Below are 13053 nucleotides of genomic sequence, written 5' to 3'. Positions count from 1 at the left end.
CTCACAACGTGGCGAGCTTGTAGATCTGCTATTTTCACTCATTTTAAAAATATTTATTTGTATTATTAAATGAAATGATTAGATTTCTTTCATTGTATTTATGAAATACTTTCAAAAAACGTTTTGATGCAAAGTTGTGATTTTTCTGTAGGAAACAGAAAAAAGGAGATATTCACGCACGACCCATACAAATTGGTCTGCGATCCAAAGATGGGTCTGTTTGAGAAACAGCTGTACAGTGTCAAATGTCAGGCTTTTGTGTTATCATTCTTCCGATAATCAATAGAATGCATATTTAATGTCTTTCCATGGTCGCATTAAAACATCTCATCCACTGACGTCGGTCATCAACTCCATACAGAGCAATAGCACAAAAGAGCAAATAGTTCAAAAATACATTAAATAAATAAATACTAGGACGTCAGGAGGCAAGTTGATAACAGTTTTAATCACTTTATTGTCAAGTGTTATGCAGGCAAATCATCTTTTCCATTTTTAAGTGTTTTATTTTTTTCCTCATTCACATAACACATTTGTACAAACCGTTTTTTTAAAAAATATCAATAAACTGGAGCCTTTGAGGCTAACCTGGCAAAAAACCATTATCAAATGTCATGGAGACCAACAAACATCTTAGAAAAAGATTTACAAATGAGATGTCACTAGAAAATATCAAAGAAAAGAAAGGTCGGTTGTCACCACAAAATATTACCAAAAAACATCTAAATTCATTTGGTATCAACCATTTTTCATCTTGTGAACAATAATCTTCTTTTTTTTGTATTTATTTTCAAGCTTTCTTCTTCTTCTTGTTACTTTTATTTTTTCTGAAACACATTATGGCGCAAAGAGAAGAAAATAAACGGCGGTGGTCAGACGTAGAAAAAAAGAAAACGAGCACCAGGGTTCCCACACATTTTTAACAATGAATTTTCCAAACTTTTCCAAAGTATTAGACCCTATTTCCAGGCCTGTAGCAATCATACGGTGCAATAATGAGGCTCTTAAACCAGTGTGCTACCAATGCACCAAGACAGACTGAAAGACAGAGCGAAGGTGTCACGTGACAAACAGATCTACAAGCTAACAATGTATCACGTAGCACTGTATTTTACCATGTTACATCTTTCACATAATGTTAGACAAAAACAATGTATTTCGTTGCTGTTTCCATATTTTAAGTTTTTGTTTTTTTCGTAAATTAACGCACTACTTGATCAGACCACAGCGTCACTCAAAAGTAGCAGATCCACAAGCTTGAGCTCGTAGATTTGCTACTTTTGAATTTGAATCCTGAAAAGTAACAATTTTGAGACATAATGAGGTTTCCACCCGACAAGAGACGATATCCAAACATTTTCCAAAACATTTGATTAATCCCAAACCTTTTCCAGGCCTGGAAAACGTTTTTTTTTCCTTTCTCATTTCAAAAATATTTCCAGGAATTTCATGACCGTGGGAACCCTGAAGCACGGAAAGTTAAAAAGAAGAAGAAAAAAAAACGCAGCAACTACGGCAAAAAGAACACATGCTGTACACGACCTCGGAATCAATGCGCACGAATACAACTCCAGCAAAAAGGCGAAATATTAACAAATCAGGGATAAATAATAAATTAGCTGTGCGCAGACTGTGTGCCCTGTGCGATAACCACGTACTCGGGAGGGGCTTTTAAAAAATAAAAGAAATACAATCAAATAAAAGGAAACTGAAGTATATTTTAATAAAATATTATGCACTGAACTAACACGGAGCAACACCACCAGAAAACGTCATAACATTGACATAGCTAAACGCCCCCCCCCCTCCCCCATGCTCATCCCCCTTTCTCTCTCTCTCTGTTTGTTCCCCATTCCAGCTCTCGTTGCTATGGCCTGCCCTCCAGAGTCGCCCCCTTGACACCATAGCACAGTGGCGGCTCTCAAACCTTTTCTTGTCAAGGACCCCCCAAATCGATATGTATTTGGCTGAGGACCCTCTGAGAACCACTGCCATAGGAGAATGCTGAGCCCAAGTGTGTAGCGTATCGAAAATAGCCGATCTACAAGCTCACAATGAGTCACGGAGGTGAAACCACATTGTGAGCTTATAAATCTGCTATTTATGGTCCGCGGCAGCATTGTACGACGGAGCATAAATAGGCATTAGTCGTGTTGTCGCTCGCCGGAAATAACTGATTTTCAACTAAATAAGCATGTGACTCATCGTTTTTTGTTTTATTTAGTTTAACTAAACTTCTTTTGGCAAAAGTGTGATTCTTTGTGAGAATCTGACATTTACGGTGAGAGACACTATTGTACGATTATGTATAAGTTCAGATCGACTGTGTGTGTGTGGTTGTGACTGGCTCTGGGACGTTATTGGATTTGGAGTCTAGCCTCTTTTTTTTGCACACCGGATATTGCACACCGGATAGTGCACCGAAAATGTTAATGTTTGGTGATTAGGTCTTCCCACTATCATAAACACCCCAGTGCTACCTGTGCACGCACACACACACACACACATTCCGACACACGTACACCCCCCTCCCCAATGGTTACTGTTGTACGACAGCTTGTGTTAAGGCATTGTAGCACATCGGTCACGTTCCAGAGATGGGTGGAGTGTGGGGTGGTGCGAGTGGAGGGCGACGGGGTGGGATGGGGGCGTCTCGACTCCAGAGCATTTGCCATAGCAAACATCGCCGACAGTGCCGACATAGAACGAGAGCTGGCGGGTTGACCTATCAAATACCATGCAATGGTAACCAGCTAACCACTCATTATAAACCTTACCGAAAAAATAGCATACAGACTCGTATTTCACATACAGATGACAAAAATAGATTTTGAGCCAGTTACGGGGCTCAAAGCCCGGACACAGGAAGCCACCCCAGGGTGTTTTTTTGGAACAGACATAAGCGTGCATTCAGACCATAGATAGCACTGTTCTGAGATGTTTGACCCTTAACCTTTTCCTCTACCTGCGGACAGCTAAAACTGGCTTGTTTTTAGTATCGAAACAAACGAAAGATTTCCCCCAGCAATGTAAACATGGTTTCACTAGGATTGTCATTAATTATAGTATTGCTTTCACTACACAAACCAAGTTGTAGAAAGCTAGATTGTTTTGCTCTATAGAAACCTTTTTAACCCCCCACCCCACCCCAACACACATACAAACATACACGACCACTGCGCCTCAATAGGAATGCATCATTTACGTATAAATCTTTTCTTTTTATATGTGCTTTTTTTCCCAACTTTTTTTTCTCCTTCTTCTTAAGATTTATCCCATTATTTTGTTTTGTTTTTTCAGTCCTTCAATAACAGTTAATGCATTTTCTGGTCTCTTAAGAAAACGTCAACAACACCTGAAACTTGACCAATGGGCTGAACCTGAACTGTGGGCACAAAATTCTTCTGATCCGCTTCACTGCAGCACAAGGACGCAAGCACCCTCTCTCTCTCTGTCTCTCTCTGTCTCTCTCTGTCTCTCTCTCACTCTCTCTCTCAGTCGATTAGTCTCGCAAGCCAGACTGTTGCCTCCCACAATTTTCAACTGCTTCTGTCATAGTCTGGAGCAACGGAAGCTCTGAAAATGATCAGAGGATAAAGCGGATGTGATGCCTCCTCCCTGTTTCGTCTTTGCAGTCGTGCAAATTTGTCCTAATATAAATCAAAATAATCAATCCATAAATAATAAGCATATATAGTTTGCTGCTTATCAGAAATGGAAATTCTAAAATAAAAGATATTTGGATTTTTTTTTTTTTAGAGAACAGAAATGACGAACAAATGACAGCTCCCGTTCTCTGCTTTCGGGGATGTGTAGTTCCAGACTCTACATAGCATTCGGAGATTGTGGAATAGTTGTCTGGCTACGCAAGACTATCAGTCGATCAATCTCATGTATTTTGCACACAGAGAAACCATACAAATAGTCCTGTCACAATTATTACATAATCGCCCGATTTCAATTATTTGAGATAATCGCAATTATCTTGCATAATCGAGATAATGGTTTCCATTCATCTGTTGACAAATGTTAATACATTTTCAAACATTGTCAAAAAAACAGTGGGATCTATAAGATCTATGGATCGGCTATTTCCACAATTGTAATTTTTTTTTTAAACTATTAAATGATTATTATGAAAGTATATGTAATTTCTTTGTATATTTGGCTATATCTGCCCTGTGCAATTTTTGTTTAAAAAGCCTAAAAGGCAAGACAGAAATTTAATTTTTATGTTCCAGTGCTAAAAAAAACACAATTCAATTGTTAATCGCAAATTATTTGCATGACAATTAATCGTCAAGTACAATTTCATGATCGTGACAGGCCTACACACACACACACACACACACACACACACACACACACACACACACACACACACACACACACACACACACAACGTCCCAGTGCTGCCTCTGTCCCCTTGCTTGATCAGCGGCAGCGCCAAGTCTCTCCAGCATGATTGACCATCAGTGCCGGTCCGAACTTACTGTACCAAACAGGAATATGTCATTGTGCATAGAGATAAGATTTAATTAAGGTTTGAAAAAAGAAAAACATCTCTGTGTGTTGGGTTTGTTTCTTTTAAGCCCCGAATTTATACTTGGTAGCGCGCCCGTCGTGTCACACACCAAAAACAGCGAGATCTAACAAGCTCAAGCTTGTAGATTTGGCTGTTCTCGGCAAGCAACACCCACGCGAAACGTTAAGTATAACTCGAGCTTTTAGAAACCAGCAGGTATCCCTTGACTTTGTGCTAGTCTATAACTTTGTTGCCCCTCCCCCACTTCATGTTTCTTTTTTTTTTTCATAAATGCCAAGCTAATCTTTCATCGTACGCGTAGGCTAGATCTCTGCTGTTATTATATGTTAGTTGTATTTATTTATTTAGATTCTTGATGTTTATTATATTCTTTTCGATTTCAGTTCATCACGAGTCTCTTTCGAGTCCGCTCTCGTGAAAGAACGGCTAAAAAAGGAAATCAAATAAAAAAAATCAACCTGTCCTCGTCGACCTCACGAGCCTTAAAAAAACAAAGCCTTTCAGCCGATCAACATCTCTACTCAAACTCCTCCTGTTCTTCCTCCTCCTCCTCTTCCTCCCCCTCCAGGTGGTTCGAGGCGGTCGGCGTGGCCGGGGCGGAGTCCTCCTCCTGGGACAGGGTCGCCACGGTGACGATGCGGGGGGAGGAGCTAAGGCCCTCGGGGGCGTCGTCCTCCAGGTCGTCGGTGGTGATGATTGCCACCGAGGCCCCGCCCTTCTTGTTCTGGTGCGTCTTGATGTGCTTGGAGAGGTGGTCGCTGCGCATGAAGCGCTTGGAGCACTCGGGACACTCGAAGCGTTTCTCCCCTGGATATGTGTGAGTGAACCATGACGAGAGGGAGAGAAAGAGAGAGATTGTGAAAAAAGATGGTTTATGGCAGGGGTCTTCAATGTTTTTCAAGCCAAGACAGGCCTATAGCATATAGCTGAGAGGGAGATGAAGCAGGGACCCCCACAACATATTAAATTTGTGTTTTAAGACATTTAACCACTTAAACCCTCAGTACTTTGTGAACTTGACCTTTGGCTTGGTACTTGGTCTGCTCTTTTCCCCCTGTACACCAAACCTCTTTGCCAAAAATAGCCGATCTACAAGCTAACAAGGCGTCGCAAACTTGTGGATCTGCTATTTTCACCTAATGTTCTCCCCAGAGTAGGGATGTGAGGGTTCAAGTGGTTAATATAAAAATGTAAAGAATTGTCGAAGACCCCTGGTTTATGGCTCATTTATAGTTTGTCATTTTGACGTGTTTATCATCACCCATGTCAAAGATGTAATATACGCAGACATTGCATCAGCCAGTGGATCCTATGTACAGTACGCCATATTGGCAGTGGAACTTGGCAATGACTCCACTGCAAGAAATATGCCTCAGGTACTGTGTTGTACACAGTATCACTGTTACTATCTACATGTATGCTACTGTACATTATGACATAACTACATGTTTGACATTTATGACAAACCAAACCGCTTCAAAATCGGTTGAGAATTCAGCGAGTCATGATGATTGTAATTGTAGAGAGACCGCCTGCTTCAATAGACAATACAGGGGGGTAATACATGCATTAGGAGGTACGGCTTGCCGTTGCCCATATGGCAGCCGTGTTGATGCATCACTCCAGTGAACAGCAGCGGCCAATGCGGTATCCAAGTGTATATACTGTCTATAAGTGTATATACTGTATATATATACACTATATTGTTGATGCAACACGTCTTTCATTTGAAAATACAGGTCACTAGTTGAAATGGTATATATATATAACGTAAATAGTAGTATAAATTCAAGATGCTCGCCTCTGGTATCATGTGCTGGCTTATGATCAAATCCTGTTGTCAGCAATTACTTCCTTTATAGACGTGTTGACTCCCACAATTTTGCAAAAATGCTTCTGCCCTAACGGTCTGTATTTCGGAAGCTCTGAAAATGCATAGAAAATAAAGCAGATGTCCCGCCCCCACCTCCTCCCCACACTTCCGTTTTGGCCTGTGCAGTCGCTTAAATAACTCCTACTCGAAACCAGATTAGTCAAAACTATCTAGCCAAGCTGCTACAGGATCACCTCTTACTTTAGTCGTCTTCATTCCCGGTCTCCTAGTGAGGACTCTGTTACTTGTTCGTCTGTAAAGTCACTGTGAAAACGTGAAAACCCCTGCTCTAGGACTTTCAGATGACTGGGTAGTTGTATTGTAACTTCGATGGTACAGTTTGAACAATACATGTTAAGAACTTTTTATATTAGTGACAGTAGTATTTGAGCTATCTATTGAAATGCTATTGAATCGTGTCAGAACTTAGTGAATCAAAATCAAATGGGGAGATCTTTGTCAACAACCAGTCCTACAAAGAAGTCATGACACCGGCCTTACCCCTTATGCCTAAACAGTTTTGGCATTTTTTTTACTATTTTGAAAATATTTTTTTAATCGTTCAAATAGCCGATCTACAAGCTCACAACGTGTCGATGTAGATCGGCTATTTTAAAATGTTTTTCAAAATAGTATAAAATGGCTATACTGTACATTTTAGGCATAAGGGGTAAGGCAAGAAAGGGCCCATAGAGTGCAAACATTTGTCTTTGCATGTTTCATTTGTACACTCTTGGGAGTTACGGACCTGTAAGGCTCCATTTGGTTCCTAACTATCAATAATTCTACGGGGTCCCCGGACCCCACTTTGTACACACAGCAGAGCCTCTGACTGTGGTGGTCTGTACGGTACGGTACGCTGCCCCCCCCCCCTGACCTGTGTGTGTTCTCCGGTGTCTCTGCAGCTCGTCGCTCCTGGTGAACCTCTTGCCGCAGAAGATCCAGTTGCAGACGAAGGGCCTCTCCCCGGTGTGCCAGCGCAGGTGAGCCCTCAGGTGGGACGTCTTGCCGTACACCTTCCCACAGCCCTCCATGTGGCAGATGTGCTGCTTCTTCTTCGAGGGGTCGCCACTGTTCCTGCAACACACACACTCATATAAATGCATGCAGGCACATTGTCCGATTTACAGGATTAGGAGGAGAGCGTTGCAAGCAAATAACGTAGCAGCTGCTTTGTACTCTGTCCCGAGTCTCGTGAGCCAGACTGTTGCCCACAATTTTCAAATGCTTCCCTCATACAGTCTGGAGCAACGGAAGCTCTGAAAATGATCAAGCGATAAAGCGGATGTGACGCCTCCTCCCGACTTCCATTTCGTCTTCACAGCAGTGGTGTAAAGTGACTAAGTACATTTACTTAAGTAATGTACTTAAGTAAAATGTTTAGATATTTGTACTTTACTTGAGTATTTCCAATTTCCAATACTTTTACTTCTACTCCACTACATCTCAGAGGCAAATATTGTACTTTTACTCCACTACTATTATTTTAAAACTTTAGTTACTAGTTACTGTTCAGATATAAACTGATATAATGAAACACACATTAACCACTTATACATACCTATTTTATACATTGGCTATTTGAAAATAGCAGATCTACAAGCTCACAACGCGTCGCATCGCGACGCGTTGTGAGCTTGTAGATCGGCTATTTTCAAATATTTAGTACTTTTACTTTTGGTACTTTAAGTACATTTTGATGCCAATACTTTTGTGCTTTTACTCAAGTAATTTTTTAATTCTGGACTTTTACTTGTAACAGAGTATTTTTATATTGCAGTATTGGTACTTTTACTTAAGTAAAGAATTTTAGTACTTTTTCCACCACTGCTTCACAGTCGCGCAAATTTATCCAAATATAAATATAAATCATCTAAGCATATATATAGGTTGCTGCTTAGCAGAAATGGAAACTAAAAACATGTAATGTAAAGATATTTTAAGATATATTTTCATGAATGGAAATGACCAACGTATTTCGGGAGGTGTAGTTCCAGACTCTATATAGCATTCGATAGATTGTGTACTAATAGTTGTCTGGCAACGCGAGACTACTCTGTCCCTAAAACTCCTCTTTGGGATGTCTGGATAGCTTTACCAATGCGCTATGGCGATGGCTGTTACCTCAATTCCAGCCAAGAAAACAATTTCACTGCAGGGCAGGTGATCAACAGACAGGCTCTGCAGTGTGTCAGTGTGTTTGCCTTGCAAACCAGTTGATGTGCCTATACTAGGTTAGCCCATTCAATCCTGGAACGCATCTGTGTCATTTTAGATTTGAGCTATAACCATTATTTCTTATACTTCATACAATGAGCTTGTATGAGCTTGTATATCTGCTTTTTGAATAGCCAAAGAAATCTAAAATGACAGAGATGTGTTCCCGGTTTGAATGGGTTAGTATAAGTAGAAAAGTCATATAGCATGATGGGGCTGGAAAGCTATCGTAGACAGTAGAAATACCTTCTCCTCGACATTGCCAAGAACTACTTTGATTTGATTTGGGATAATACAGCAGACTTGTTCTCTGCCCCGTTATTGAGGACTAGAGGGCATCTACCTCTGGCTACGGCTACTACCATAATTGGCATGGCTTTCTAAACACTTGGACCATTCATGTCTGCTGTTTAGATGACGTTGAAATGTCTATGGTCTATTAGACGAAACCAGGCAAAGGATAGCATACTTGGTGCTCTAAATCTAGCACATTGACTGCAGGGGAAAAAATAAATAGTAGCTCTAAAAAGGCTTTGATTTAGTTCGGCATTTAATACACATTAGTGTCTATTGTCTGGGGACATTGGCCGCAAAAAAACTGTGGGAAACCAGTTACGTTGCTGTTGTTTGGGAGCACATTTATGCAAATAAAATGATTCAATCTTTTTCATTTTATGTATGAAATACTTTGGGGAAAAAATGTAATTGTTTAAAAAACATATTTTTACTTTTTTAAATCTTTTGAAATATATATATACATTTGAAATAGGAAACGGAAAAACGGGACATTTACTCGCAACCCATAAAAATTGGTCCACAACCCACATAATGGGTTCCAACCCATTGTTTGGGAAACAGTGGTATAATGCATTTACAATGCAAGTAATTTAGTCAGGGGCCAGGGCTGGGTTTTAGTTATCCGCACACGCACACGTGCTGTAGTGCTCCTCTGAAACAAATGTTACAAAAATGTCTCAGATTCTTTCTCTCTCTACCTCTGCATTAACATTTTCACTGCTATCACTACTGCTAACACAATTATATACATATTTATGTCACCTTCCCTTCTAATGTAATTTAAAATGACAAAAATATGTGATGCAAAAATAACAACATAATGAACAATCTGTGATCCATTTGGTTCCATTTGTACACTCTCAGAGTTGTGGTGGTCCTTGAAATTAAAGAGTTTGAGAACCACTGGTATAGTCATTGCATAGCAGACGTGAAGCCCACATACCAGCTCTGATAGTGTGATTTTACCACTGGGGTAACACTTGCTATGCATCCCATGTCTATGATGCATTATAAACATACTTATCTATTATAACTGGCTTATAACACTGTATAACTATAGTTATAAGAACTCATTAATGCCCCGGTTCCGGAAACGGTTCCAAATGTGATGGAACCGATTCCGGGTTCCTCAAATGTTGGATCCGGTTCCTCCGGATCCCAACCCCTGTCCTCATGTGAGTGTGTGTCCCGTACCTCCCCTCTCCATCACGGCAGTTCGGGCAGGAACAGGCCACTCTGCGAAGCCTCTTGCTGGGAGGACCCTCCTGGTCCGAGGAGCTCTGGACCGAGCCCAGCTGGTCCGGGCTCAGCGACGACCCCGGCACCACGTTGCCCAGCGTGACCGTCACCGGCGACGACTGAACTTTGATCCCCTCCTGACCCTGTGGTTGACCTGGAGGAACGGAGGGACAAGGTGATCACGAGTCGCGTTTTGAGCTTTTGGATCTGCTACTTTTGATGCTTTTGTGTGAAGCTCCATGATCAAGTAGGGGCATTCATTTACAAACAAACACAAAAAGTTGTAAGCATTCCATAAATTGCTCTGACCGAAGATGGGAGACTGAATGTATAGATAAATACAATATATAAATAAGGGAATGTATGTAGGCACTCCATAACTTGCTGTGACAGAAGATGGGAGAGTGAATGACAAGCATAATCAGTACAGCAGTATAATGTGAGACATGATGATTTCTATGTTTTACGCCACTGGTTCTCAAAGTGGGGACCCCCCAGGGAGCCTTGATGGGGTTCCAGGGGGTCCCCCTGCAAAATGTGTAACAGTTTAAACACTTAAGCCATGTTATTTTATTTTTCAGGCTATTTGAAAACAGCCAATCTACAAGCTCACAGCACATTGCAAGCTTGTAGAACTGCTATTTTCGAAAGATAACAAATGCTGACAACTCTTCTCTTATGGTGGTCCCTGGCAAAAACAAAACGTTACAAATGGGGGTCCGTGGCCAAATGCATATCAAGTTGTGGGGTTTTACCATGAAAATGTTTGAGAACCACTGTTTAACACGCTGATTAGTGATTAACAACCAGTATAGAAGTTAACAACCAATACTGGTTGTTAACTTGAAGTCTGCCACTATCAAGGTCTGACCCTGGCAGGGAGGACCAAGGTTTTTCCTTGTACATGCAACAACAACAAAAAATGGGGGTCTTTCTGCCTTCATTTTGTATAGTAAGTGAATATAGGACATGAAACAGGGAGAGTGAGACGGGGAGTGACACGCAGCATCAGGCTCGGGAATCGAACCCACAACTCGCAGTCAGGCTGCATTAAAGCCTATACGTGGAATACGCCTTTACCACTAGGCCATTGGCGCCCCTGACGGTGTGATCTTACCCTGTAAACTGGTGATGGTTAGTGGGACGCCTTGCATCTGGACGCCTGCCGTGCCCAGCCCTGCGATGCTGACCGTCTGCACCCCAGACCCCGGGTTGATCTGGGCCGCGCTCAGCGTGAGGGGAGCCCCGCCGAGGGAGACCAGCCCCCCCTGGCCCCCTAACGTCGCCCCCCCGCCCATGGGGGCCAGGGTCATCTGCTGGGGCAGACCCCCCTGCAGGGACATACCGCCGGGCAGCTGCAGTGTCTGCCAGGTGATCGCCCCGGAGGGCGACAGGGTGGGCGTGCGGATGAGGACCTGCGCCTGGTTCTGGAACGCCTGGATGGGCTGCAGGGTCTGCCCCGGGGCCAGCTGGATGGTTTGGAATTGCTGGGGTTGCTGCTGGGCCTGAGTCTGGGGCTGGAGCTGAATCTGCTGCACCACCTGGTGCCCCACCTGGCCCACGATCACCTGCTGGATGGTGCCGGCCGGGTCGGCCTGGCTCTGCAGCCCGTTGGCCTGGTTTTGGCTCTGAGAGTCCGCCTCTCCGCTCTGGGACTGGCCCTCGGCCGTCCCGCCCTCTGACCCGGCGGAAACCACCTGCGTCCCGTCCGACAACCCGTCGCCGGCGGCGACCGTCGTCGTGACAGTGTTTGACCCGACGGCGGACACTGCAGTCGTCATCAGCTGGTTGCCGTTGGCGATGGAGAAGGTGCCATCGGCCGCCTGGATGAGCTGCACAGCTCCCCCGCCTCCAACGTTGTTAATGACGGGCAACGCCAGGGTCATGCCGCCGAGGTTTATGGGTACTGTAGTCATGAGGGGAGACTGGTGGGAGCCCTGCAGAGTCTGCAGCTGCATGGGGAAGGACTGGGCCGGGCGGATCTGCAGCGGAACGCCCTGATTGGCCGAGCTGGTCAGGATGGCCTGCTGGTTGGCCTGCTGGAGGACGGCCTGGCCCTGGTTGGAGGTCTGGATGAGCTGGACCTGCTCCGACAGACCGCCGATAGAGGCCGTCTGGGCTGGGCTGATGTGGATCTGTTGGCCATCGGCGGTCTGCAGGTGGGGGATGACCTGGTACTGGACGCCGCCTGCCCCCGCACTGGGCATGTTCTGGACCTGGATGATCTGAAACTGCTGCTGCTGATTGCCAGCTATGTTGTTAATGTTCCCACCCACCATCTTCACCTGCCAGAACAGAAGGAAAGGAATAAAGATTTACTGACGCATCAAATCAAACATATATATATTTTTCAAAATGAAATCTAATTTATTTATAAAGCACATTTAAAGTACGCAACTCTTGTTGACTAAAGTGCTGTACAGAACATGAGGTAATAATCATAGACATAAACAAGACTTACAATGGCACAAATAAACAATCTGCAATAACACGCAAATAAACCATTATTAAAAAAGTTAACAACAGAAATCAACCATATCAGAGGAAGTGGAGGATGTATAAAAGAGAGTCTTGAGCCTGGACATACATACAGCTTGTGGAAATCTCACTAACCACCATACAAATGCTTGTGCATTTCGATTATAGCTGGTAAATTAAGCCTGATTTATGCTTCAGCAAAACGTCTTCGTTCACAAAAAACAAGCAGGCCTAGTAGTAAGCATCGTTGCCACAGCAACCTTTTTGCTGTTTCAGCCATTCAATCACAGCTGCGTGACACTTGATGATGGTGTCTGTCTGCTGTCTGTTAGTTATATTATATTATATACAGTAACTAACGCAAGCGCGGTGGTTGGAGGGTGTCTCCCCGCTCTTCTATTGA

At 43.2% G+C, this 13053-nt stretch overlaps 2 protein-coding genes across 3 annotated transcripts in view; both read right to left on the bottom strand.

Moving 5' to 3' along the window:
* klhl7 (kelch-like family member 7) overlaps nt 1-13053 on the bottom strand; it is a 399517-nt gene that overhangs the window by 194198 nt on the left and 192266 nt on the right. The window lies entirely within an intron of this gene.
* Nucleotides 449-13053, bottom strand: part of sp4 (sp4 transcription factor) — a 15453-nt gene continuing 2848 nt past the window's right edge. The window contains exons 4-8 of one of the 2 annotated variants that reach the window (XR_014602494.1): nt 11290-12457; nt 10128-10326; nt 7297-7496; nt 4379-5353; nt 449-4328 (exon numbers count right to left, since the gene is read on the bottom strand). Coding sequence is in view for 1 of the 2 variants with exons in the window: in XM_084081394.1 (XP_083937520.1) it covers nt 5064-5353; nt 7297-7496; nt 10128-10326; nt 11290-12457 (1857 nt within the window). In the remaining variant the exon portion in view is untranslated. Of the gene's footprint in view, nt 5354-7296; nt 7497-10127; nt 10327-11289; nt 12458-13053 lie in introns of both variants that reach the window. The other variant, XM_084081394.1, reaches the window with a different exon arrangement.

This window comes from Gymnoscopelus microlampas (assembly GCF_963454915.1).
Source record: "Gymnoscopelus microlampas genome assembly, chromosome: 15".
Taxonomy (NCBI): domain Eukaryota; kingdom Metazoa; phylum Chordata; class Actinopteri; order Myctophiformes; family Myctophidae; genus Gymnoscopelus; species Gymnoscopelus microlampas.
The sequence above is the reverse complement of the archived record's forward strand: the minus strand, read 5'-3'. Positions and strand labels throughout refer to the sequence as shown.